At 37.4% G+C, this 22,763-nt stretch overlaps 1 protein-coding gene across 10 annotated transcripts in view; it reads left to right on the forward strand.

Moving 5' to 3' along the window:
• The window catches only part of ATP8A (ATPase phospholipid transporting 8A1), a 777,495-nt gene that overhangs the window by 522,310 nt on the left and 232,422 nt on the right, over positions 1-22,763 (forward strand). Inside the window, exon 1 of one of the 10 annotated variants that reach the window (XM_081752485.1) lies at positions 13,129-13,268. The exons of the other annotated variants lie outside the window; for them this stretch is intronic. Within the exon in view, the coding sequence (XP_081608611.1) occupies positions 13,241-13,268 (28 nt within the window). The 5' untranslated portion in view covers positions 13,129-13,240. Of the gene's footprint in view, positions 1-13,128; positions 13,269-22,763 lie in introns of those variants that run through there. 10 annotated transcript variants of the gene reach the window in all.

A 22,763-nucleotide genomic window follows, 5' to 3' on the forward strand; every position in this document is an offset into this window, starting at 1 on the left:
AGAACTAATCATTAGTGCTTTTTAATTTGGCAGAAATTTGACACAGTGAAAAACTCCCCTTAAATTTCTTATGTGAGTTTCCTGAGATGTAACTGGCCATAACTACACTAATAGTGAAGCACTAACAAAACTAAAAGTATTTTCTAGAAGCACGAACGATGCACTAACGAACGGTTCTAATTTTTTCGTTATTGGTTGAAGTGGGGGCGTTAAGTTCATTAAGGCTTCCAAAGTTTTTTTTTACTTGTAGGACCTACATTAATGAAGAACTAATGTTAGGTGTTAGTGCACTATGAAGCACTAACGATTTGAGTAGAAGAGGTCATTAGTGCTTTTAATTTTGGCGGAAATTTGACACAATGAAAAATTCCCCATGAATTTCTTATAAGGCTTTGTAACATATAATTGGTTATATCTACATCAATAGTTAAGCATTAACGGAACTATGGGTGTTTTGCAGAAGCGCTAACGAAACCTTAACGAATGGACTTATTTTTCGTTAGCGCTTGAAGTGGGAACTAAGTTCACGCTGGTCCGCAAAGGTTTTTTTTTTACTTGTACCACCTACACTAATGAAGCACTAAACTTAGGTGTAGGTGCACTAGGAAGCACTAATGTTACAAGTAAAGAAAACTTTCGAAATTAGCGTGAACTTAGCCTCCACTACAAGGACTAACGAAAAAATTAGTTTTATTCGTTAGTGCATTGTTAGTACCTCTAGAAGATACAAGTAGTTTCGTTAGTGTTTCACCATTAGTGTGGATATGGCCAATTATAAGTCACAAAACTCACATAAGAAACACATGGAGAATTATTCATTGTATCAAATTCCCATCGCATTCAAAAGCACTAATTACCTCTGTTAGTGCAATTGTTAGTGCATCTTAAGTGCTTCTTAGAGCACAAACACCTAACGTTAGTTACAAGTGTAGGAGTTACAAGTCATTAGTGTAGGAGTTACAAGTAAAAAAGACCTTTGGGTTAGTCAGAGTGAATTTCGCACCCATAATTTAAGCACTAGCGGAAAAAATAGTGCCATTCGTTAGTGCTTCTATAAAGCACTAACAATTTCGTTAGTGCCTCACTATTAGTATAGTTATGGCCACACGAGATTCACAAGAAATTTATGGCAAATTTTTTATTGAATCGAATTTTCGCCAAATTCAAAATCACTAATGGTCTTTTCTAGAGCAATCGTTAGTGCATTGTTAGTGCCTCTTAGTGCATCTACACCTAAGGTTAGTGCTTCATTAGTATAGGTGCTACAATTAAAATACCTTTTGAGGCCAGAGTGAACTTAGCGCCCCCCACTTCAAGCACTAACTAAAAACTGAGTGCCATTCGTTAGTGCATTCCTAGTGCTTCTAGAAAACACTAACAGTTTCGTTAGTACTTCAATATTAGTGTAGTTACCGACAATTACATGTCACGAAACTCCCATAAGAAATTTATTGGGAATTTTTATTGCATCAAATTTCCGCCAAATTCAAAAGCACTAATGATATGTTCTAGTGCAATTGTTAGTGGTTCTTAGTGCACCAACCCCTAACGTTAGTACTTCATTATTGTAGGTGCAACAAGTACAATATCTTTGGAGGGCACGGTGAACTTGCCCCAACTTCAAGCAGTAACAAAAAATTAATGCGATTCGTTAGTGGATCATTAGTGCTTCTAGAAAGCACTAAAGGTTTGTATGGACTTTGATATTTCTGAAGTTGCCCCCCTACCAAAAATCTTGAATAAATTCCAAAATATGGTAATGCTAACGTTAGTGCTTAGTGCGTTTAAGTGCACTAAAGATGCAATAACGATTGTCGTTAAATGTATGTTTCTACCTCTATTTGTATAGGTTTTGATATTTCTGAAGTTGGTCCCCCATCTAAAATCTTGAAAAATCCCAAAATATGGTAGCACTAACGTTAGTGCTTAGTGCGTTTAAATGCACTAACGAAACACTCCCCATGTTTCTACATCAATCTGTATGGAATTCGATATTTCTGAAGTTGCCTCCCCCACCAAAAATCTTGAATAAATCCCAAAATACGGTAGAACTGACATTAGTGCTTACTGCGTTTAAGTGAACTAACGATGCACTAACGATTGCCGTTAACCTTATGTTCCTGTCTCTATTTTAATAGAATTTGATATTACTGAAGTTGTCCATCCCACCGAAAATCTAGAATAAATTCCAAAATATGGTAGCACTACCGATAGTGCTTAATACGCTTAAGTGCACTAACGATGCACTAACGGTTGCCGTTAACCCCATGTTTCTATCTCTATTTGTATAGAATTTGATATTTCTGAAGTTGGCAACCCCAACAAAAACTTTGAATAAATCCCAAAATATGGTAGCACTAACGTTAGTGCTTAGTGCGTTTAGGTGCACTAACGATGCACTAACGATTGCCGTTCACTCTATGTTTCTACCTCTAATTGTATAGAATTTGATATTTCTGAAGTTGCCCCCCCCCCACCAAAAATCTTGAATAAATCACAAAATATGGTAGCAGTAACGTTAGTGCTTAGTACGTTTAAGTGCACTAACGATGCACTAACGATAGCCGTTAACTCCATGTTTCTACCTCTATTTTTATAGAATTTGATATTTCTGAAGTTGGCCCCCCCACCGAAAATCTTGAATAAATCCCAAAATATGGTAGCACTAACGGTAGTGCTTAGTGTGTTTAAATGCACTAACGATGCGCTAAGTTTTGTGAAAATCTGTCTGCATAAAGATGGGTGGGGGGCTAACTTCATATGAAGTTGGCTAACTTCATATGAAGTTGGCCCCCAACCCAAAATCTTCAATATCTCGTAAACCCTGATAGCACTAACGTTAGTTCTGAGTACACTAACGTGCACTAACGATGCACTAACGATGTGCAATGTTTGGTGTAATTTGGAAAAGGTGGGGGGCCAACTTCAGGCACGTGTCTGTATAAACGTTTCTTAAATTATGTGTCAGTATACTCAGTAGTGAGATTACTAAAATAAGTGTGAGTATTTCTAATAAGTGGTTGCTTGACTTGAGTTTAGCGTCTCTTTTCAGGAAGCTATATGAGACGTGGACGTATATATAGCTTAACGTGAGATCCAACATGGGCTCCCACCAGGAATCAAACTTTCTCTAACACATCGAAGACTCATACGTTAACCGTATATTCATGAGGAAGATCGCGAATATTTATATTTCTTACCATTTTCCTCCATTTTGTTCATTTGTCTCTGCGTTCAGTTTCATCATTGAAATGGTCGTCTCTTATTTCTGTTTTGGTATTAATATCATGATCACTGAATATACAGTAATCAAGATGCACATCATCGTTGACTTTTGTCATTGTAAGTTACCTCGTCTCGTTCTTGTTGTAGTATTTGTCTTATGATTAAATTACACCCGTTTTTAGTATAATCATAGCCGTAAAAGAAACTTTAAAAAATCCTTTTATAAAATTCATTAACAAGTTTTTTCTCTAATAATTCAATGCTATCACCTTATTAACAGAAGAAATGTAATTAAAAATGGACTAAAAGCATTGGGCGCGAGCGAACCTTAAGATCCATATAAACTTTAGCCTTTAACCTTAAGAAGAGCGCACAATGCTTTTACTCTTAGTCTTACTTCACTTTTTTTTTTTTTTTAATTAAAAAGTATTTTTCTCGACTTTTCTTAACAACTCCAAAAATCTCCATTTTAGTTCATTTTATAAAAGTATTGCTTTTAAAAGTTTTTTCCGTTATTGTATTCTATTTTTACTTTTTAATTTTTATCATATTTTTAATTGCATTGTTGAAGGCAATAAATAGTATAGTGTCTTTCATCTTGCTATGAGAAGAGAAAATGCTCGTACGTGTTGATATAAGTGAAATCAATAGAACGCCTGCTCATCTGCAACCAGCCAAACTTTTATGAGGACCACGGTTCTATAAGCAACAGGCGCTCGAAATTATTTAATTAATTCCGTTAATCTATATATTAAAATGTGTTTATGGTCAAGAAAATGTGTTTATGTTTGTGGACATTTATAAGTTTGTGGACGCTTATATGTTTGTTGCCAATTCTTTTGACAATGATATCTCGGAAACCACAACGTCTAGAAAGATACCGTTTTCACTGATCAATTGCAAATCTTCTGTAGATTGTTCGGTTTTATTTAAATATATTTTTTAAAATGACCGTTATTTCTTTATGACATTTTAGGGGTATACTGGAAGTAATGAAATTTTAAGAAGTAAAGCATCATATCCTACGAGTCATACATTCTAATACCACACATTTATACGGGGTTAGTATATCTCTCCGTCGTTTGTTTCATGACCAAATGATAATGAAAAACAAAGTATAAGCATTTCTCCAGTCTAAGATGAATCTTTATTGTTTGGAGTGCTTTGCCCAATGAACACCATATGTCACTGGCATTATAATTAATTGTGGGTGTAATGTATTTGCTTGTTACATACTACATGCAAGAAGAAAGAAAACACTGATCATACATGAATTAGAAACTCGAACCAGAAGTAGGCTCGAATCTTGCAAACGGTGCGAGATATTGAAAAAATAATAGAAAAAATCTCCCCTTTATGATACACCTTACTGATTTTTATCAAGACGTCTTTCATTTGTGTCTATAAAGGAACATGTACAGATGTGAGGAATAACAAGGAGATTCATGCTCATATGTGAATGATGCGCTGTGTAGAGAGCGCAGTTTCAGCCTGTTTTACAGTAACACGATAACCTACAACGAAAATTATATGAAAACATTGCATTGTTATCGAGTTCATGTATTTGTACAGTATTTAAGAGCTCTAGTAAGATAAAAGTGCACAATGTTTCAGAGCTCTAGTTAGAATAAAAATGCATAATATTTTAGAGCTCTAGTCACTACAAAAATGCGTAAAATTTAGGTTCCAAGATTTGCAAACAGAAAAGTAAGTGAAAGCACTGTATAAACAAAACCACTATGAGAAAGTGCACACAAACTGCAAATTTGTGAAATATCAAAAATAATGGTAAATAGATATATGTTCTATACATAGAAGCAATGGAAGATAACAAGGGCGTCTCTGGCGGGGGACGCGTCCCCCCAATATTTTGAAGAACAAATATTCAATATTTTATTCTAATTTAATTCATTTACTAACGACAGAATAACTTACAAATAATAATTATATTTATTTTGAATATAATATTTAGGCTGTAAAACGATTATAACAGAGTTCTTGATATACATTACGAAATCCGTGAAGGTAAGCAGAAAGGTAAGAAATTGAATCGAAAATAATAAGCAGGTTGGGGTAGGGAGTATCATTTAAATCACTTTCTTTGATGTCTCCTCCCAAATTTTACATGCCAGAGATGCCAGTGGAAGATCAAACTAAATATCACTCAGAAATATCATGAAATACTAACATCATCACATGAGTTGAACCTGTCAGACGTAATCTGTTAAGAATTGCATCGTTGCATCGTACATACCAACTACATAATTACATTTCTAAGTAACTGACCAAAAAGGTAGAAATTAGAAATTAGATGTCTGGGCTTTTGGCATCTACGACCATATTCGCCCTTCGCGTATGAGGAATGAAGTCTCTCGGCGATCACACAACCCGAGGAAAGGAAAGGAAGGAAGTAGCCTGGGACCTGTGTGTTAGGTACTATCCCGACATTTGCCTGGTGGAAATGAGGAAAAAACCTCACTCAGGATGGCTGACCTGAAAAAGCTTTAAACTTTGCGACCGAATGTCCCCACCGGGAATCGAACCACTCGACAAAAGAAGTAATGGAAGAACAGAGATTATGCAATGTTGCCAAGTAAATTGCCTTCTCCATAATAATTGGTCTGAGAGACCAAACGTTATCACTGAAGTTGTTTGTTTATTAAAACTTAGCTTTCATTTTGAATACTGAAGCTATATAAGACGAGAGCCTACAATTTAAGATGGAATACGAACTATCATAACGCATTCACTTCTCTCTCACTAGTAATGGAACCCAGGATCCCATGCATCGGAGCCTCATACTTGTTGATAGCCACTAGACCAGCGAAGAAAACCAGCCACTGAAGTGTTTCACTTTTTGTTGAAATTGTATTTTGTTTTTAGAACTAACGATCCACGCTCCAACTACCCAGCATCACTTTTAGGAGAGATGTGAAAAGTTCGAGATACTCGCAGGGAATCCGCAGTTCCCTTGAAATAATAATCAAAAGAAAATGCATACACAATTAAAAATTTGTGGACTATACTAGGTGCATACTTACGTTGCAATAGGTGTCTAGGATACTTACGTTTCAATAGGTGTCTAGCAGGCACGTAGCCGAGGACCCCCTTCGAGACCAGAAATTAAAAAATAAAGGAAGGATGAAACAAAATGAAATGAGAAAAAGAAGGATCAGCGTTAAAAGTTAAAAGCTACATGAAGCTTTTGGTTACTCTTTCTTGTGAGGAGATTTGTATTACTTGCAATACTTGGTGGCGAGGTGAGCAAGATATCCTGGAAGAGTCAGGGAATTTGAAATTTCTAGAAAAGTTACGGAATTCTCAGAATTTCTGCTACTAGTCAGAGAGATTTCAAACTTCCGAATGCATAGTGCTGTTGAGTAACATTTTTTATCATAATTTTTCGTCATCGTATCCTTGCAGTATCAAACATGTTATTTCAAAAACAATTTTCTACTGCTCCTTTAACCTGTCATTTCGAACCGACAGTAGTTGACGGAATAATAAAAACAAAAATTTACTTGGAAAGAAAGTTGTTAACATTTGATTCGACAGAGAAAGGAACGCAGATATTGTAAAATATTTTATAAGACATTATTGAAATACTCTTTACTTTATTGAAGTACTGTTTATAATAGTGAATATGTACTTTTTATAATAGTTGAGGTCATAATGAAAGGAAAATTGTTATATTTGAATACACAGAGGAAGGACGTAAATATTGTAAAATCTTCTTCAATGCGTTTTATTATTATTATTATTATTATTATTATTATTATTATTATTTTACTCAAGATTTCTTCATAGTTTGTTATTAAAATACTTACCAAGATAAATATGCTAGACAAATACTCCTAATAAACCAATATATGTTGATAGTTAGACTGTTCGAGCTCCTGGGCCTTCAGAATTTCATGTCACGCTCCCTCCCCCTCCCGTTACGAAATCCTGGCTAAACGAACCAATATATGTTCCAGTAAAATAATTTAGAGTGATCAAGCCCCTGGTGTGATGACCACAGTATTTCATGTCACGGACCCCCCCTTCACGAAATCCTGGCTACGAGCCTGTGTCTAGGAAAATCGGTTTTTGAAGGGCAACTTTGCTCAAAATACTTATTACTAAGTATTCTGCCTGTTGGTCTGGCCCTAAGACTAATAATAGGAGCTTTTTTTCCCTTCTAAGTTCGTGTCTAAAATCGAAGAATTACGTTTCCGATCTTCAGCTTCCTCTTTTTAAGTTTCCATATTTTCTTCTGTTTTTCAAATCATTGATCAGTTGTGATTTAGTTCTTCCTACTCCTCGGTTTCCTTCCATATTTCCCTCAATGGCGTTATGAAGAAAACTATTTGTTCACAAGATGTGTTCATTCGGTCTTCCTATAAAGGATGTTAGTTAAAAGTGTCCTCTTCTCTCCTACCCTTCTTAAAATATCGTCATTTTTACTCTCTCCTTCCATTTTATTTCCTCCGTGTTCTTCCAACATCACATTTAGAAGTGTTTTTTTTTTAAATATAAACATGTATATTGTGGAAATATAAACGCATACAACTTGAAAAGAAAATATCGATACTATACGAGATCTGTGCTGGGAGGTTAGTGAACTTTGCAAATATAAGTTATTAACGCTTATCTAGAAGCTAGTCAATTTTGTCTTCTTCAAAGTGTCCGTTCCTAAGTCTATACACGGAATCCAGTAAGGAACGAACTCTTCTTTCGGAACACTGCGCAACTCTGTTCGCAAATTTCCGTTAAGTTGAGGCTTAGCATTCCGTTCAGCAGCGAGGCTATATGAGACGTGGACCTACAGCTTAACTTGAGATCCGAATCACATGAGCTCCCGCCGAGAATCGAACCCCCATCTCCCATGTCGAGGAAATGTACGCAAACCATATGGCCACAAAAAATCTGTTTTCCATTATGGAATCAAAGTATTCAGAAGGGCAGGATTTGAGAGCAGGTTTTAATTTTGAGAACAAGACGCAGTGTGATGACAATGAATCCGGTGAATGTATGAGGTAAAGAACAGGCAACGTCGACAGGCTTGCCAGCGACCTGGAAAATCTGAAAAATCTTGAAATGTCAGGGAAATTGATTTGTGTCAGGGAAAACTTGGAAATGTCAGGAAATTTTGTATACTGATGGCATTAATTTTTTAAAAAGAACTTTAAAAATGATTTAAAAATACCCATTAAAACACAAAATAGTGCAAAATCTGCCATATTTGGCCATATAGTGCCAAATTCTAAATAAAATTTGTCCTAACCAAAGTATAAGCGAAGGGACCATGTATAATGTTCTTGAGTAACTCCATAACAAGAATATAGTTGTAGCTGCCAAAGCTGAACAAATAAAACATCAATTTTCCAAATTACGTATTTCAGCAATAAAAGAGAAGAAGAAATTCGAATCATTTAATGTATACACAGATAGGTTAAATGTCTTTTATTGCAATCTACTTGATAATTGTGAATTCGTTGATTCGTGGGACATAATTACAATGTTACTTTTCCTTTCCCATGGAAATACTTCCGTTGAGAAGGATTTCTCAGTTAACAATGACATGCTGGTAGAAAATATTATGAAGAATCTTTGGTGAATTTACGAGTTGTTCATGATACTATACAATGTGCTGGAGGGTCCCTTGGTATTTATATAGACAAAAATGCTTCAGTACGTACGTGGATCATACGCATGTTATGGAGAAGCCGTGCAAAGGAGAAGGACGAAAACCACTGCAAACGAATTAAAGAAAAAGGAAAATAAGCGCATAGCTGATCATATTACCATTTTAGATAAAAAGGAAGCAAAATTTTTATTAGAGACTTCCATTGAATGCAAAATTTGGAACATGAAATTGAGACCTTGAAAGCATTTCTAAGGTTGAGAACTGTGGAAACAAAGGAAACATGCAGTAGTAATTTGTTTAGTGTGAAGTTCCATAACAGAAACTATTTATGTAAACTGCAATCATAAGTACGGTACTGTAATTTTATTGTAATGAAAGAGAGATATCAGAAATTTAAATCTTGTTAATTATGTATTTACAAAAGGAAAAAAATAAATGAATGGAAGGCAGTGGGTGGATGTTGTGGAGAGCTTTCCATTCATTCATTCTTTGGAGGAAGAAATTATGTCTGGAAAATAATAGATCTTGCCTGGAAAACCTCGAATTATCAGGGAAAATCGATTTGAAAAATCCATGGCAACCCTGGTCGAGTTCTTGGCTAACACCACTCTTATTAGCAGTAACGTGTGGGTGGAGATGATGTTGATCGCAATTAGTGGTTGTCTAAAGATTGTAATTAAAAAAAAAAAACTATAAAGAACGCGGTACTTTTTTTTTTTTTTTTTTTTTTTTTTTTTTTTTTTTTACGTACAGCAATTCCTTTGCTTCTTTTCAAATAACGGCTAGCCTAAACACTATTTGTAGGTTGTTTGTACGGGTGGAAAGTACGATGTTCTAGCTACATCATTCACAGTACAATGAAACCTGTCTATATTGGTCATCATCCGTTTTATTGAAAAGTGGCTGACGTAGATAGATTTCCAACTTACAAAAAAATAAATGTATTTTAAAACAAAATCTATCATATATATATATATCGTGGCAGATCCAAGATATGATGAAACGAGGGGCTTAACCATAGTTTGCCGCTTTATGCAGTGTAAATCAGGATTGAAGCCCATTTTATCCAGTGTATACCTGAGCGTCAAGGGAAGATATAGCCTCTCTTGGATCCGCCCATATGTATTAGTTTTTTTTTTTTTTTAATTCTTGCATAGCAATTTGGGAAACAAGTTTAAATTTTCGTCCCAGTTTATAAATTTTGACCAGTCTTAATTGTGAAATTTTATCATCGAAACAATGCATGCTAGTACGGGTGTGATTTTGTGCAGTGACTTAGTATTCTCAAAAAGCAAGCAAGAAACGCAAATTGTGTTCTAGTAATAAATAAATAAAAATAAAAAAAAAAAACGGAAGAAAGTAAAACAGCAAACGAGAAACAACCAACCTCGAAAGGGCCCTACATGAAATGAGTGGAGATTCTTCAGTGGAGAATAAAGTGTATCTATTATTACGTTGAGTAGAAGATAATGGCACAATGGCGTGATGATACCCTTTAAATCCTGACACAAAAATAGGAAAGATGTTATTCCCAAACTATTCCTAAATATAGAAGATCAAAGTTAACAGTTAACTTACTAAGAAAATTAGTGTCACAGAATAGCTTCATTTTTAATATTTTATAAGTTTTAAATATTTTTGTAATTAGTATAACGTGGGAAATTCAAGTGCAAAATGGATTTCTGTCTCTCAAGATGGGATTTTGTAAAGTGTCAGGTTGGCATCACTGGATATTGGCGCGATTAACAATCAGTTCACATTTGGTTCGGTTTATAAACCTCTCTTGCAGTACTGGTTCTTCCAATCCATGTGTTACAAAGAGATGAAGACAAGATGTGAAAAAAAGAGACATGAAAAGGAAGAATGTTGACAGAATTTCCCATTTTACAGCATTTTCCCCCCAAACCAATGCTAAGGATTTTCCGTTTCTTAACAATGACATTTCAAGCTAAACATGAAGCAGGGGCTTAAATTACCCATTCTACTTCTCCAAAAATTTTACAGTGTAATTTAGTGACGCCAAATAAGTTATATTGAATTCTAAACATATTCCACGTTGTCTACAGTTTAGTAGTATTTTAAATTTATTTTGTGTTATACACAAACACTGTCAACTTTTTTCATTTTATTTATACAACTTAGAAATAAATTAAGTGTAAATAACAATTAAAAATTTATTCGCAAAATATAGTATATTTGCAAACATTTCTCCCATCGTTTACAGTCATTTTGAATGTGCTGCCATCTATGAACTACTTCGTAAGTTAAACGGATTATCCCAAATTTGAAATGTACTCAACGTAATGTCAATATAGGATTCTTTCATTTTTGGCTCTATTTTTATTTTCCTTCTTTTATTTCTTTTTGTAATTTGTCGAATATGTATGTGTTGTACTTGAATGTAACTTTTTTAAAAATAAAGTTTAATGCACATCGTAACAAAACACAATCGTTTCTTTAATATTGCATTTGTGTGGCGTATTTATGATTTTGTTTCGGGTGGCTTGGCTAACTTTAGTCCTGGAAATTGAAACTTCTGCAAGATATTACGTTTACTTTAATATAGTAAATAAAATTTCGGGGGAGCATAAGCCCGAAAGCCTCTCATAAATACGCCGCTGGTAGAGACAATGATAGTCCGGGATTCTAGCCCTTCACCTATTCAGTTTACAAAAATAATACAAAATAGTCTTTGTGTCTACAAAGCTTTAAATCTTCTTATGACCAGAGGTGAAGGAAGGAATGCTATACAGAAACCCCTTCAGCACGATTACTTACTTAAACGATTTAAACAAACGGGTTGTTGGATTCGTTTTGATAGAGAATATGTCTTAGCATATATGAAGTCATAATTTAAAAATCAACATGGCGGAAGTGAACAAAATGGAGATACGAAGAAATTATGAACCTAGGATAGTTGCCCAGTGCTTATCCTGTTAATTATGCAACTCAGTATGCAGGGTATAAATAACCTTCATAATAAGAAAACAAGGGTTTAAATATCCATCATAATCGAAGAAGTAGGCATTCCCAAGCATAACAAAGGTTGTAAATAAAATAAAAGTAAATAAAAACTACAACACAACTACAGAAAGAACTTAAAAATCACAAACAAAACAAGAAAATTTCCATTCTTGTGGTTGCATGCTGCTTTACACTATAGATCATAATAAAAATATTCATGTACTCTGTCTTGTTTGACATTTATTGCATAGAACGATTGTGGACTGAGTGAATAGGCAGATGTTACCTTTCCAGAACCTATTATTATTATTATTATTATTATTATTATTATTATTATTATTATTATTATTATTATTATTATTATTATTATTATTATTATTATTATTTTAAGTAGCGTGATCTCAGCCTGTTTCAATTTTGAAAAATTTAAATAGATGTTAAAATTATGGCAACAAAAGTGAAAAAAGAGAGAAAGAAACCAAACGAAGGCCATATACCTAGTGCGCACAAATCCACACAGACAAAGAGCAAATAACCTTGTTCTTTCGATCTTCTGTTTAGTCTCTCCCGAGGGGAAAATATAAGAGAAATAATAGTTTGTAGGACTCCTTGCATCAATCATTGATAGCGATTAGGTTTCTCCTAAGCATTTTCCTTTTGTGTGGATTGTCTTTCTTGGCTCCTGCAAGATCATAGTACGTAATTTGGAAGGGGGGAGGTGTTCGTTGAAAGAGGGAAAGGAATGCATAAAGAAAAGTATCTTGTATAGCAGTATGACTTGATTTAATGATTATCATCACAACAGGCTACTAGCCGAAATAGCCTGTTTTTGTTTTACAAGATGCAAGATGCATTGCAAAACGTTATCTATGAATGTTATATCGGGCATACTACATATGTAGGCCTATCTAGAACAAAATCTCCCCTGGAAAAAAATCCTCCTATGCTGAAGAAAATTATAATTTAGTTCCGTTTCCTCCGTTCGATTCCAAGAATGTACGGTACTCGATTCGTCTATCTATTTGCAACTATGCAAGCCCGCAGGGGATCGAGGACAGAAGTAGGTCAAGTTGGAAAGGGGTGGATTAAACTGACGTTTAGCATTTTTATGAACCCATTCTGGAGTGCCATACTTTCTGCGTGCGTGTAGCTACATGTTACTTATTTCCGCTTGAAGTAGCTTTTTGATTTAGTGGATTGTTTTCTGCAGTGCACTGAAGTCTTGCTTCAGTGACAATTCATTTCATCGTTCATCGAGTGACAATGACTGAAGTGTTTCATGTTTCGAATTTCATTGAATTAGTGGAAATGAGACCTTGTCTATGGGACAAGACTACAGACTCATATCAAGACAAGGTCGAAAAGCAGAAAGCCTGAAAAGAAGTAGGCCTATATACAAACCTTGCACAAGACTTCGACACTATGGACAGAAAGAAACGAGAAGCGACAGGTATGTATAGAATAATATAAAACAATAGTGATTCAAACGCTTTCTGTTTACTTACAGTTGATACATAAAATGTAGATTATATGTAAATGAAAATAAAATCTACAATCGAAGACATAGAAATGGGCTACTTCGATGTTTTCTTCGGGGTACGGACAATTTACCAGCGGTCAATTTGCCACCAAAATTTGACAAGGCGAACAATTTGCCACCAGTTTTCGCAAATTCTTGACAATTTGCCACTATTGGATTGTGGGTTTAAGTATAGGGTTACTACCTATTGTGACTTGTCAAAATTATTAATTTAGCCATGTTTTTCTGCGAATGCTTTTGATTAGGCCTATATATGGACCAATTTACAATATACCTTTGTGTACTAAACAAAAGATATTTGGGAATTTAGACGTTAATGCTCCTACGTCACTTGATTGATGTAATACAATTAACCTTGTTCTTTGCATTGAGCTGTTTCTCAGACGATTGAACGACCCTTCCATTTATTCAAGTCAGTCTGTAATATTACACGGCTCTTGCAAAAAAAAAAAAAAAAAAAAAAAAAAAAAAAAAAAAAAAAAAACTGAATAGCGCTGAATATGATTACTAATTCGTTGTACTAAGCAATCGAACGTTTGTTTAGACATGCGAAAGTAATTTAAAAATTTCGAATCATATTTCCGCAGCTTTTTATATAATGTATAAAACAAACTTTCACATGACGCACTGTCAACAATGATTGGATCCAAATCTTTCTAATGCTGCTTTGTTTCCTCTTTCTTCGCCGTAAGTACAGCAAGGCAAGGAGATGTCGTTTATTTATTGCTGGACTCTATTCTCTCCTTCACGTTCAAACTCAAACCACTTTTCGGCACCGGCATTACCGGAGTGTGTGTGCAAAGCAGCGCCGGCACCGACATTGCCGGAGCCGGAACCGGTTTTGCCGGCTGCGTGTTCAAAGCAGCCCCGGTTCCGGCATTGCCGGGGACGTGTGCAAATGCTCTTAGGAATCCCCTTCGCTAAATACAGACTCCAGGGATTTTAACAAGGTAGTGCTACTTCGTCCAAGGCGACCTCCAGACCAGGTATGGGTTACCGATCAGTGGTCAACGGATGCCTCCGTCTTCTTTGACTCCACTTTTACAGGCCGTTTTCAGGTGGCTCGTTCCTCTTCGGTTCCTGTCGTGCTGTTCTTCGTGTCTTCCTGATTTTGTATATTGTCTGTTGCTTATGTACAATAGCACGTGTTGCTTGTATAACATGTGCTCACACTGTAAGGTGGGGATCCTTACAATATATATATATATATATATAAGGGCGGATCCAAGGGGAAGGGCTATAGGGGCTACAGCCCTCCCCCCGCCTTGACCCTCAGGTATACACTGGATAAAATGGACTTCAATCATGTTTTACACTGGATAAAGCGGCAAACTATGGTTTAGCCCCTCCCTTGATCATATCCTGGATCCGCCACTCTCTCTCTCTCTCTCTCTCTCTCTCTCTCTCTCTATATATATATATATATATATATATATATATATATATATATATATATATATATTCGGAAGCCCTCTTCTGAGTGAACACTGCTATACGTGCATTAGTTACCAGTTAATTTAACCCTTCATGGATGGAAGGGGCGTGATGCATGAATCTATGTCAGAAGGACCTCGACAAAGAGGCAAGGACAGAAAGATCCGAATCACAGTTGCCCATCAAAAACGCCTGAGATCAAAGTATAAAATTACTTATTAGTAGATATGTATATATTTTATGGACAACACCTGTTTCGCAGTGGCGCATTTTATGGGCAACCAAGGCTACCGGCGGTAGCCCTACAACATTAATAAAGAAAGTTAATATAACATGTATAAACTAATTTAAAATAATAAGTTTACAGTTTATTATCTTCCTTTCATGGCACTAACAGATGCGGCAGTGAAACGGGCGATTTTGAAACCCTGGAAATAGTAAGTTATGTTAGGAATCGTCAGAAAACGTGAGTGGTGCCATCTGGACAACAAACCTTTGCCATTGACCCTGATGTAATATCGGTGTTCAGTTGAGATGGCGTTGTGCACCGGTGAACAATGCGCTTTTGCTGTGAAGGCGTTCTACAGAAACAACGACAACTACATGGCCGCGCAGCGTGTATTTCGTGCGCATTACAATCTCCCATGTCATTCCCCAGTTCCGTCGGGGCATTCTATCAAATTGTGGGTACGGAACTTTGAGGAAACGGGCAATGTGATGAGAAAGAGGGGTGAAAGTGCGAAACGCGTGTGCTGGAAAAGGGTAACCACCTATGTGATGTCATTTTCAAATGATGGTCATTTTGTGTCGTAACATGTCTGTGAAAGTTGTGCAAGTTGTTCAGAAATATTTCTCACAAATTGTAAGCATTGTAAATTCATGTTGTAATTCTTTTATATCGCTCTGAATAAATTTGTATCGCTGGTGGAGGTTTCAAAATCGCCCGTTTCACTGCCGCATCTGTTAGTTTCTCTCTCTCCCCTGTTCTTTAAAAAATGTGAATACCTACTAAGATAGCCATTAACGCTTAGAACGCAATTCCTCTTGCTTTCTTAGAGACTGATGATGTGGCAACCGCTTGTTATATCACTGTCTACTACTACTACTAGCAAAAAGAAACATATAAGTGCGTGCGCGCCCATGTAGGTTTCGCCGTAACAATGTGCCGGCGAGCTACGGGCTGGCAGCCAAGCAGGTTGCCACTCTATGAATCGGTTTCCGTAGGCGAGACGAATAAATAGATGATAAGAACAATAACATAGCAGCCATTTTGGGATTATGTAACAAGGAACGGATATGAACGTGTCATCCAGACATCCGAATCAAACCTAGTCTATCTGATAAACATAACAAAGATATGTTCATGCACAAAAAATTAGGTGCCGTGGACAATGGGATAAGTCCATGGGACCCATTAATCCTGTTCGTATACAGAAAATCGTAGACTCGCAGTGAAATAGCTATTGCATCAACACTGTTCATTGGAAAGTCATGGTTTATAGTTCATTCTCTTCAGCTTGAAAGAAGCTTTCCAGAGGTGCTACGTATTGGGGCCCATAAAGTACTTGAACAGGGAAAATTGGGAGAATGTCGGGAAAATTCCCTCCAGAAATCCCTACCATCAACTGTGGCCCCTCCTGGAGTGCAGCTTCTTCAGGGCTGCAAAATCTCTTCCCACGCATGCGATCTTTGATCCTGGGGAACAGAAAAAAATCACACGGGGCTAGGTCAGTGACACTAGCACATACGCACTCGCACATACGGTGGATGAGTCATAAGTTTGACCTCCGTAGATTCTAACACCTGAATTGTGATGTTAGCCGTGTGTGCGAGTGCGTTGTCATGATGCAGGATCCCACGCAATCCAATTCTTGGACGCCGTTCCAGAAGCTTCTGGAACACTTTTGTTAGGCAAACAGTGGTGTACCACTGAGCAGTAACAGTCCTTTGTTCTTCAAGTGGAACAGTTGCAGCATGGCCAGATTTGGAGAAGAAAGTTGCGACCATCTTCTTCCCCACATTTCGCGGTCGCTTCACTTTCGTGGGTGGATTTTCGTCTGGAAAGATCCAAACTGTAGACTGGCGTTTATTTTCAGGATCAAATTGATAGATCCAAGTCGCATCACCAGTAACAATGTCAGAGACGCATCGAGAATTGCCTCTATCAAATCTTGCAAGCATTTCTTCACACCATTCTACACGCATGCGCTTCTGCTGTTCAAAGTGTGAGGCACCCAACGAGATGAAACCTTCCTGAGCCGAAGATGATCATTAAGAATTTTTGTTACATCTGGCGATCCAATGTTCACTGTAGATTCAATGTCCTTGAAAGTTGTTCGAGGATTTTTCTCGAATCATTTGTTCCACAGTGGCAATGTTTTCATCTGACACAGCTGTTGCCGAACGTCCAGCTCTCTCTCCATCTTTAAGCGATGTCCGGCCTCTTCTGAATTCACCAAACCACCGAAAAATTGTAGCACGGGAAGGAGCAAGGTTCCCAAATGTCCCCTGCAAACGGTCAAGGCTTTCTGTCTCGTTCAAACCACTTTTGAAATCGTAAAGGATCATTGCCCCAAAATGTCCCCTTTCGAGTTCCATTCTAGACAGCCGAATACTGCTCAAGTGAAGGCGATACGGCTACGCCGATAAGCGAGGCTAGTTGAAACTTGCTTTGCTTCTTTTGCTCTGGATACAACTACCGAACGCAATTGTTGGAATTCAAATACTGTGCCACAACAAAGCGTATCTCAAAACTTTCGTAGTGACCCTCGTATATAATTTCAAGTTGTATTGTTACCATCTTAACGCTCTGATAATTTATCCATATATATTGTACTTGGCTTTCGATTTTATTGTGAAATTATTGTATCAATAAGTAAATACCTATTCAATTACCAACCCTGCCCTACCTTACCACCCTAACAGCACAATCACATAGCAGGCATATGCCTATCATGTTTCCTCAGGTACATGGGAATGTGTACAGTATGTGCCTTATGTACCTCTGAGAGAGGAAAACACACGGATGGCAAGTGATAGTCACAGTCTATGTCCGCCCCTAGGCACATGTCTGACATGTGTACCTGGGGAACTTACCTAGTATGATCTAGGTATGTTCTTTCCCATACCGTAAGCGAAAATTACTCCCCCAAAATATATTAAATCTCCCTTATGCGTAATTTGTTTACATTAAGGTGAGCCTAAAAAATACTTTTAAAAAGTAAAAAAAAAAGTGGGTGGGCCGGAGGTGGGTGCGAACAACCAACCCTTTGATTAGACGGGTACTCTTCCGACTTGCCCACGAAGGCGATGAAGAAAACGTCGCTTGTAGAGAGACATCCTTGGAGTCTTTTAAATTTGGCTAATCAGAGTGCTCTTGTAATACTGTATATTCGTCGATAACCATTCGGGATCAGATAAAATCCTCTGGCCATGTAATTTTATAACAAAATGACGCGTGTCTCTTTACTTTATTTCATGGTTCTTCCATATTCACTTTCAAATGGTCCGGAGGTCAATGCTCTACCACTGAGCCACCGCGCCCCCCACCGGACATAGACTGTGACTATCACTTACCATCCATGTTATTTCTCTCTCATAGTTACATAAGGCACATACTGGGCACATTTCCATGTATCTGGGGGAACATGATCGGCATATGCCTGCTATGTAATTGTGCTGTTAGGGGTTGTACGGTCGTCAGTGGTAGAGCGGTTTCCTCTGGTGCGAGGGACTCCTGGTCCGATCCCAGACCATGTTAGTTTATAGTTTGGACATAATTATATTCGTGGTTTCTGTTGCAGTTCTCGCATTTCCTCCCACATTTTCGTTCCAAAGATTCATAATTTTCACTTTCAGTAATCATTCTTCTCGTTGAACTAACGGTGAGACATCAGATTAAAGATTTTATTTCATTTTTATCTTATTTTACTCATTTATTTTTCATCGACTAATGTCAAGTTTTTTTTTTTTTTTTTTTTTTTTTGTTATTTCTTCGAGAAATCCACCGAAAATTCCAGTGAAATAAATACAGTAAATTGCAAACGATAAGAAACAACAGCGATTAACAAAGAATTAGGCCTATCGTTAAGTTTTGATAATACCAGATTTCTTCTAGACTCACTGACTGTGAAAACTAAATTCTTTCCTGATCAATAACGTCTGAACGAATTGATAAATTGAACTACAGCTTTCAGTATATTTTGCAACGCAGTGTCTCAGTGGTAGAGTGTTCTCCTCTTGTGCATCGGGTCCTTGATTTGAGCCCACCTCGCGCCAAGTGACCTTTGTGGTGAACAGACACAATGTGCCTGAGTTTTCTCGGGGTTCTCCCGTTTCCTCCCATTTTCTTCATTCCACCATTTCAGTCATTTCTCTTCACCACTGTCTCCTTTAGCCTAGCCGGCATAACCGTGGGATATAGAACTTAAAAAAGAGAGATATTTTGCAGCGAACTATGTTCTCCCTACGTCAAAGAAATTGGTACAGAGTAAAGTTGCCCATGGTTCGAAATTACGGGCTAAAGGTGATGTAGCGATAGTAGTGTGTGTACATCCGTGTTTCTTGTGACTACGGTATACAAGCCTCAGATGGCCTGTGGTCTATGGAACCCGGAGGTTCACAAAAACGCTCCAGTGACCTCTGTCCATAACCAACTGGATCTAGTTTCTAATTTGTATTCCTATTTCTGTGAGATGCATTTTAATATTGTCCTCCTATCTGCGCCTAGGTCTTCCTAATGGTTTTTTTCCGATTGGATTTCTAGTTAAAACTTCGAAAGCGTTCCTGCTTTCTTCCATTCTGGCTACATGACCTGCCCACCTGTCTCTCCTAGACTTGATAACCCTAATAATAATTTTGGTAAACGGTGCAAATTATGCAGTTCCTCGTTACAAAGTTTCCGCCATTCTCCATTAAAGGAGAATTCCCGTTCCTCTTAGATCAGAAGTTACCAATATTAGCAGCGCGTATATTATTATGTTCCACCAGAGGCTTCGGCCAACAGTACATTAGAGGTTTAAAATCATGTTTAATAGTAGCTCTGATTCCATTTAATTTCTTTTAGTGTGCCCATCCACCACCCGAACCCCATACCATATTTAAACAATTATTCAAGACCCTATTTTTTTAAGTACACGTAAGCGTTAGTGTAAGTAGGACATCTATTAGTGTAATTGTTTATTATTATGATTAATCTGACGCACAGACTAGTGAAATATTTGCTATTTACTATTAGGATTATCATTTAGAGGCGTTCATTACCTCACAAACCTTTTTCTTAATAATGAAACACTCAAACCCGAGAAAACCGCTCAACCAAAGATCCACACATGACTGTTCGAATACCCGGAAGCGCTTAATGATGAAATATTAAGTGTTTCTCTGAGGAATCACCTTTATTATATACAAATCCTGACCGCCATAACACACTTGTCGAGGGTGTGTTTCTGCTGGATTACACAGATCATATATTTCAACTGCCGTGAAATTATATTAACGTTTCAGCTTGTCCAGTTCTCAATACTTAACAATCATTATCATCATAGGTGTTCTGCCAGTATTGGCAGGTCACTTGCTGTAACTGACAAGGAAACATTCCGATTTGGTGAATTTAATTGCTAAAAATGATTGCTAGCACTGGATTCAGCACTGAAAGAAACAGAGAAAAAAAAGGTGTTTAGTGGCAGACCGTATACAGGGTGAAAGAAAAGTGAGGGCAAATTGCAAAGATAGAACGTAGAAAATGTCTAGAAATGCTATGTTAATTTTGAAACGAGTAGAGGGATTAAGGTCAAATGTTGGGAATGAGGAATGCATGTGGAGCTCCACTGAACAGACGTAATGTGCATCATGGAAGGTATCTGAAAGCCACCATATTGGAATTAGCGCAATAACAATATACGGAAAAGGTGTCATGTGACGTATGGCTTTTGACGCACGCCGTCTATTGAAATCAATAATGGCCAATACAGTTTGAGACCTCTGTTTAATTGCAACTGTTATAAAACTTAAGACTGATTGTGCGCTTGATACAAATATAGGTAAAGATGGACAATCGGGCTCGTCATCATAGCTGTGTCCGGTATTGAAATTGAAGCAATAGTTTACAGGTGTCATGAATGCGTCAGGTACTGTTTGCAAATATCCAGTTTGTAGAAAGCATTTCTAATCATAGCTTGGAACCTTGGTGCTGTAAACTGGAAGTAGCTGAGTGATTGCAAGTTAATGAAATTGTCTCGTTGTCATATTTTGAAGTCTGATGACGGATAAACGGTGTATATTATATATTATATGAAATTCTTATACGGACTTAAGAACACATCCAACGTTTGTATGAGTGACGTGCAACCATCAGGGACAATTAATTGGGTAAGTTCAACATTGTCCGGTTTCTGCACCAACTTTTCATCTTTATTGGTTCTCCATGAATCAACGAGGAGCATCAGTTTTATCTGCTCTATTAAAGGCCAGAAAATGTCAGTCATGAACTCTTTCAGGTTGTCCCTGGTCACATTTGCACTTTTACCAGCATATGAACAAATAGTGGGTGGATTGGGACGTTTGTTGGCTGGAACGTAGCCTCATTTACGTTTGTGGTTGTTCATTCACGCCACCTTTACGACAGTATTGCTACCAAGGATGTTATAAAATAGAGGATCTGCCTATATGTATCTTCATCCTATTACATTAATGAAGCAAAAAAACAACCGAGGCTCGGCAAGTCTGATTGGCTCGTTTTCGGCATGGTCTGATTGACTACTTTCGTCTCCGCCATGATTGTTGGCTCAAAACATTGATATCTTATTGGGCAGAGTAGGGGTGGTGAAACTTTGACGTATGTTATAAGATCCTAGATTGCTACATTGCCATAGCTTGGAACGCCTCCTGTTACAAAAGTCTAAAATTGTATTGGCTACTATTAATTTCAATAGACGGTGTGCGTCAAGAGCCTTGTCACATGACCCCTTTTCCGTATATTCTTCTTGTGCTAATTTCAACATGGTGGCCTTTCAGGTGCCCCCATGATTCACATTACATATATTCAGTGGAGCTGTACAGGCATTCCTCATATCCAACATTTGACCTCAATCCCTCTACTCGTTTCAAAATTAACATGGCATTTCTAGACATTTTCTAATTTCTATTTTCGCACCTCGCCCTCATTTTCTCCCACCACGTAGCCCCGCGTAGCATAGTCGCTAACGCTCTCGAGTGGTCCCGGGTTCGATTCCCGGTGGGGGCACTCGGTCGAAAAAGTGTAAAACGCTTTTTCAGGCCAGCCACCCTGAATGAGGTTTTCCTGGGTTTTTCTCATTCACACCAGGCAAATGCTGGGGTGGTACCTAACTTATAGGTCCCAGGTCGCTTCCTTCCTTCCCCAATCCTTTCTTCCTTCCCTTTCCCCGGATTGTGTGCTCGCCGAGGGACGTCATCCAGCAAAACGTGACGGGCTAAATGGCCTTAGATGCCGAAAGCCCAGAAATCTAAATCCTAAATCCATATCTCCCATATACGGTCTGCCACTAAACACCCTATTTTTTCTGTTTCTTTTGGTGCTGAATCCAGTACTAGCAATTGTTTTCAGCAATTGAATTCGCCAAATCGGAATGTTACCTTGTGAGAAGCTTCCATGCTTCAGTCTTCCGCTAACTTCTTCGTCTTCACGTACGAGTCCTCTGCTTTAATATCACCCATCAATTACGATATAATCTTCGCTCTCCCTCTCTTTCCTGCCACCATACCCTCTAGCATGTCCTTCATGATACAGTTTCTTCTGAGCCAATATCCCAACTAGTTTCTTCTTCTCTTCTTAATAATATCTAAAAGTGTTCCTTTCTCCCCTGCCATTTCTGACATTCTCATTCGTTTCCCGCTAGGCCCAACTACTTCTCTGTATTCTTCTCCACACCCACACTTCCAACGCTTGCAGTTGTTTTTCATCACTTTTGTGTAATGTCCATATTTTTGACC

The sequence above is a fragment of the Thermobia domestica genome, chromosome 3 (genome assembly GCF_964235325.1).
Source record: "Thermobia domestica chromosome 3, izTheDome1.hap1.1, whole genome shotgun sequence".
NCBI classification, from domain to species: Eukaryota; Metazoa; Arthropoda; class Insecta; order Zygentoma; family Lepismatidae; genus Thermobia; species Thermobia domestica.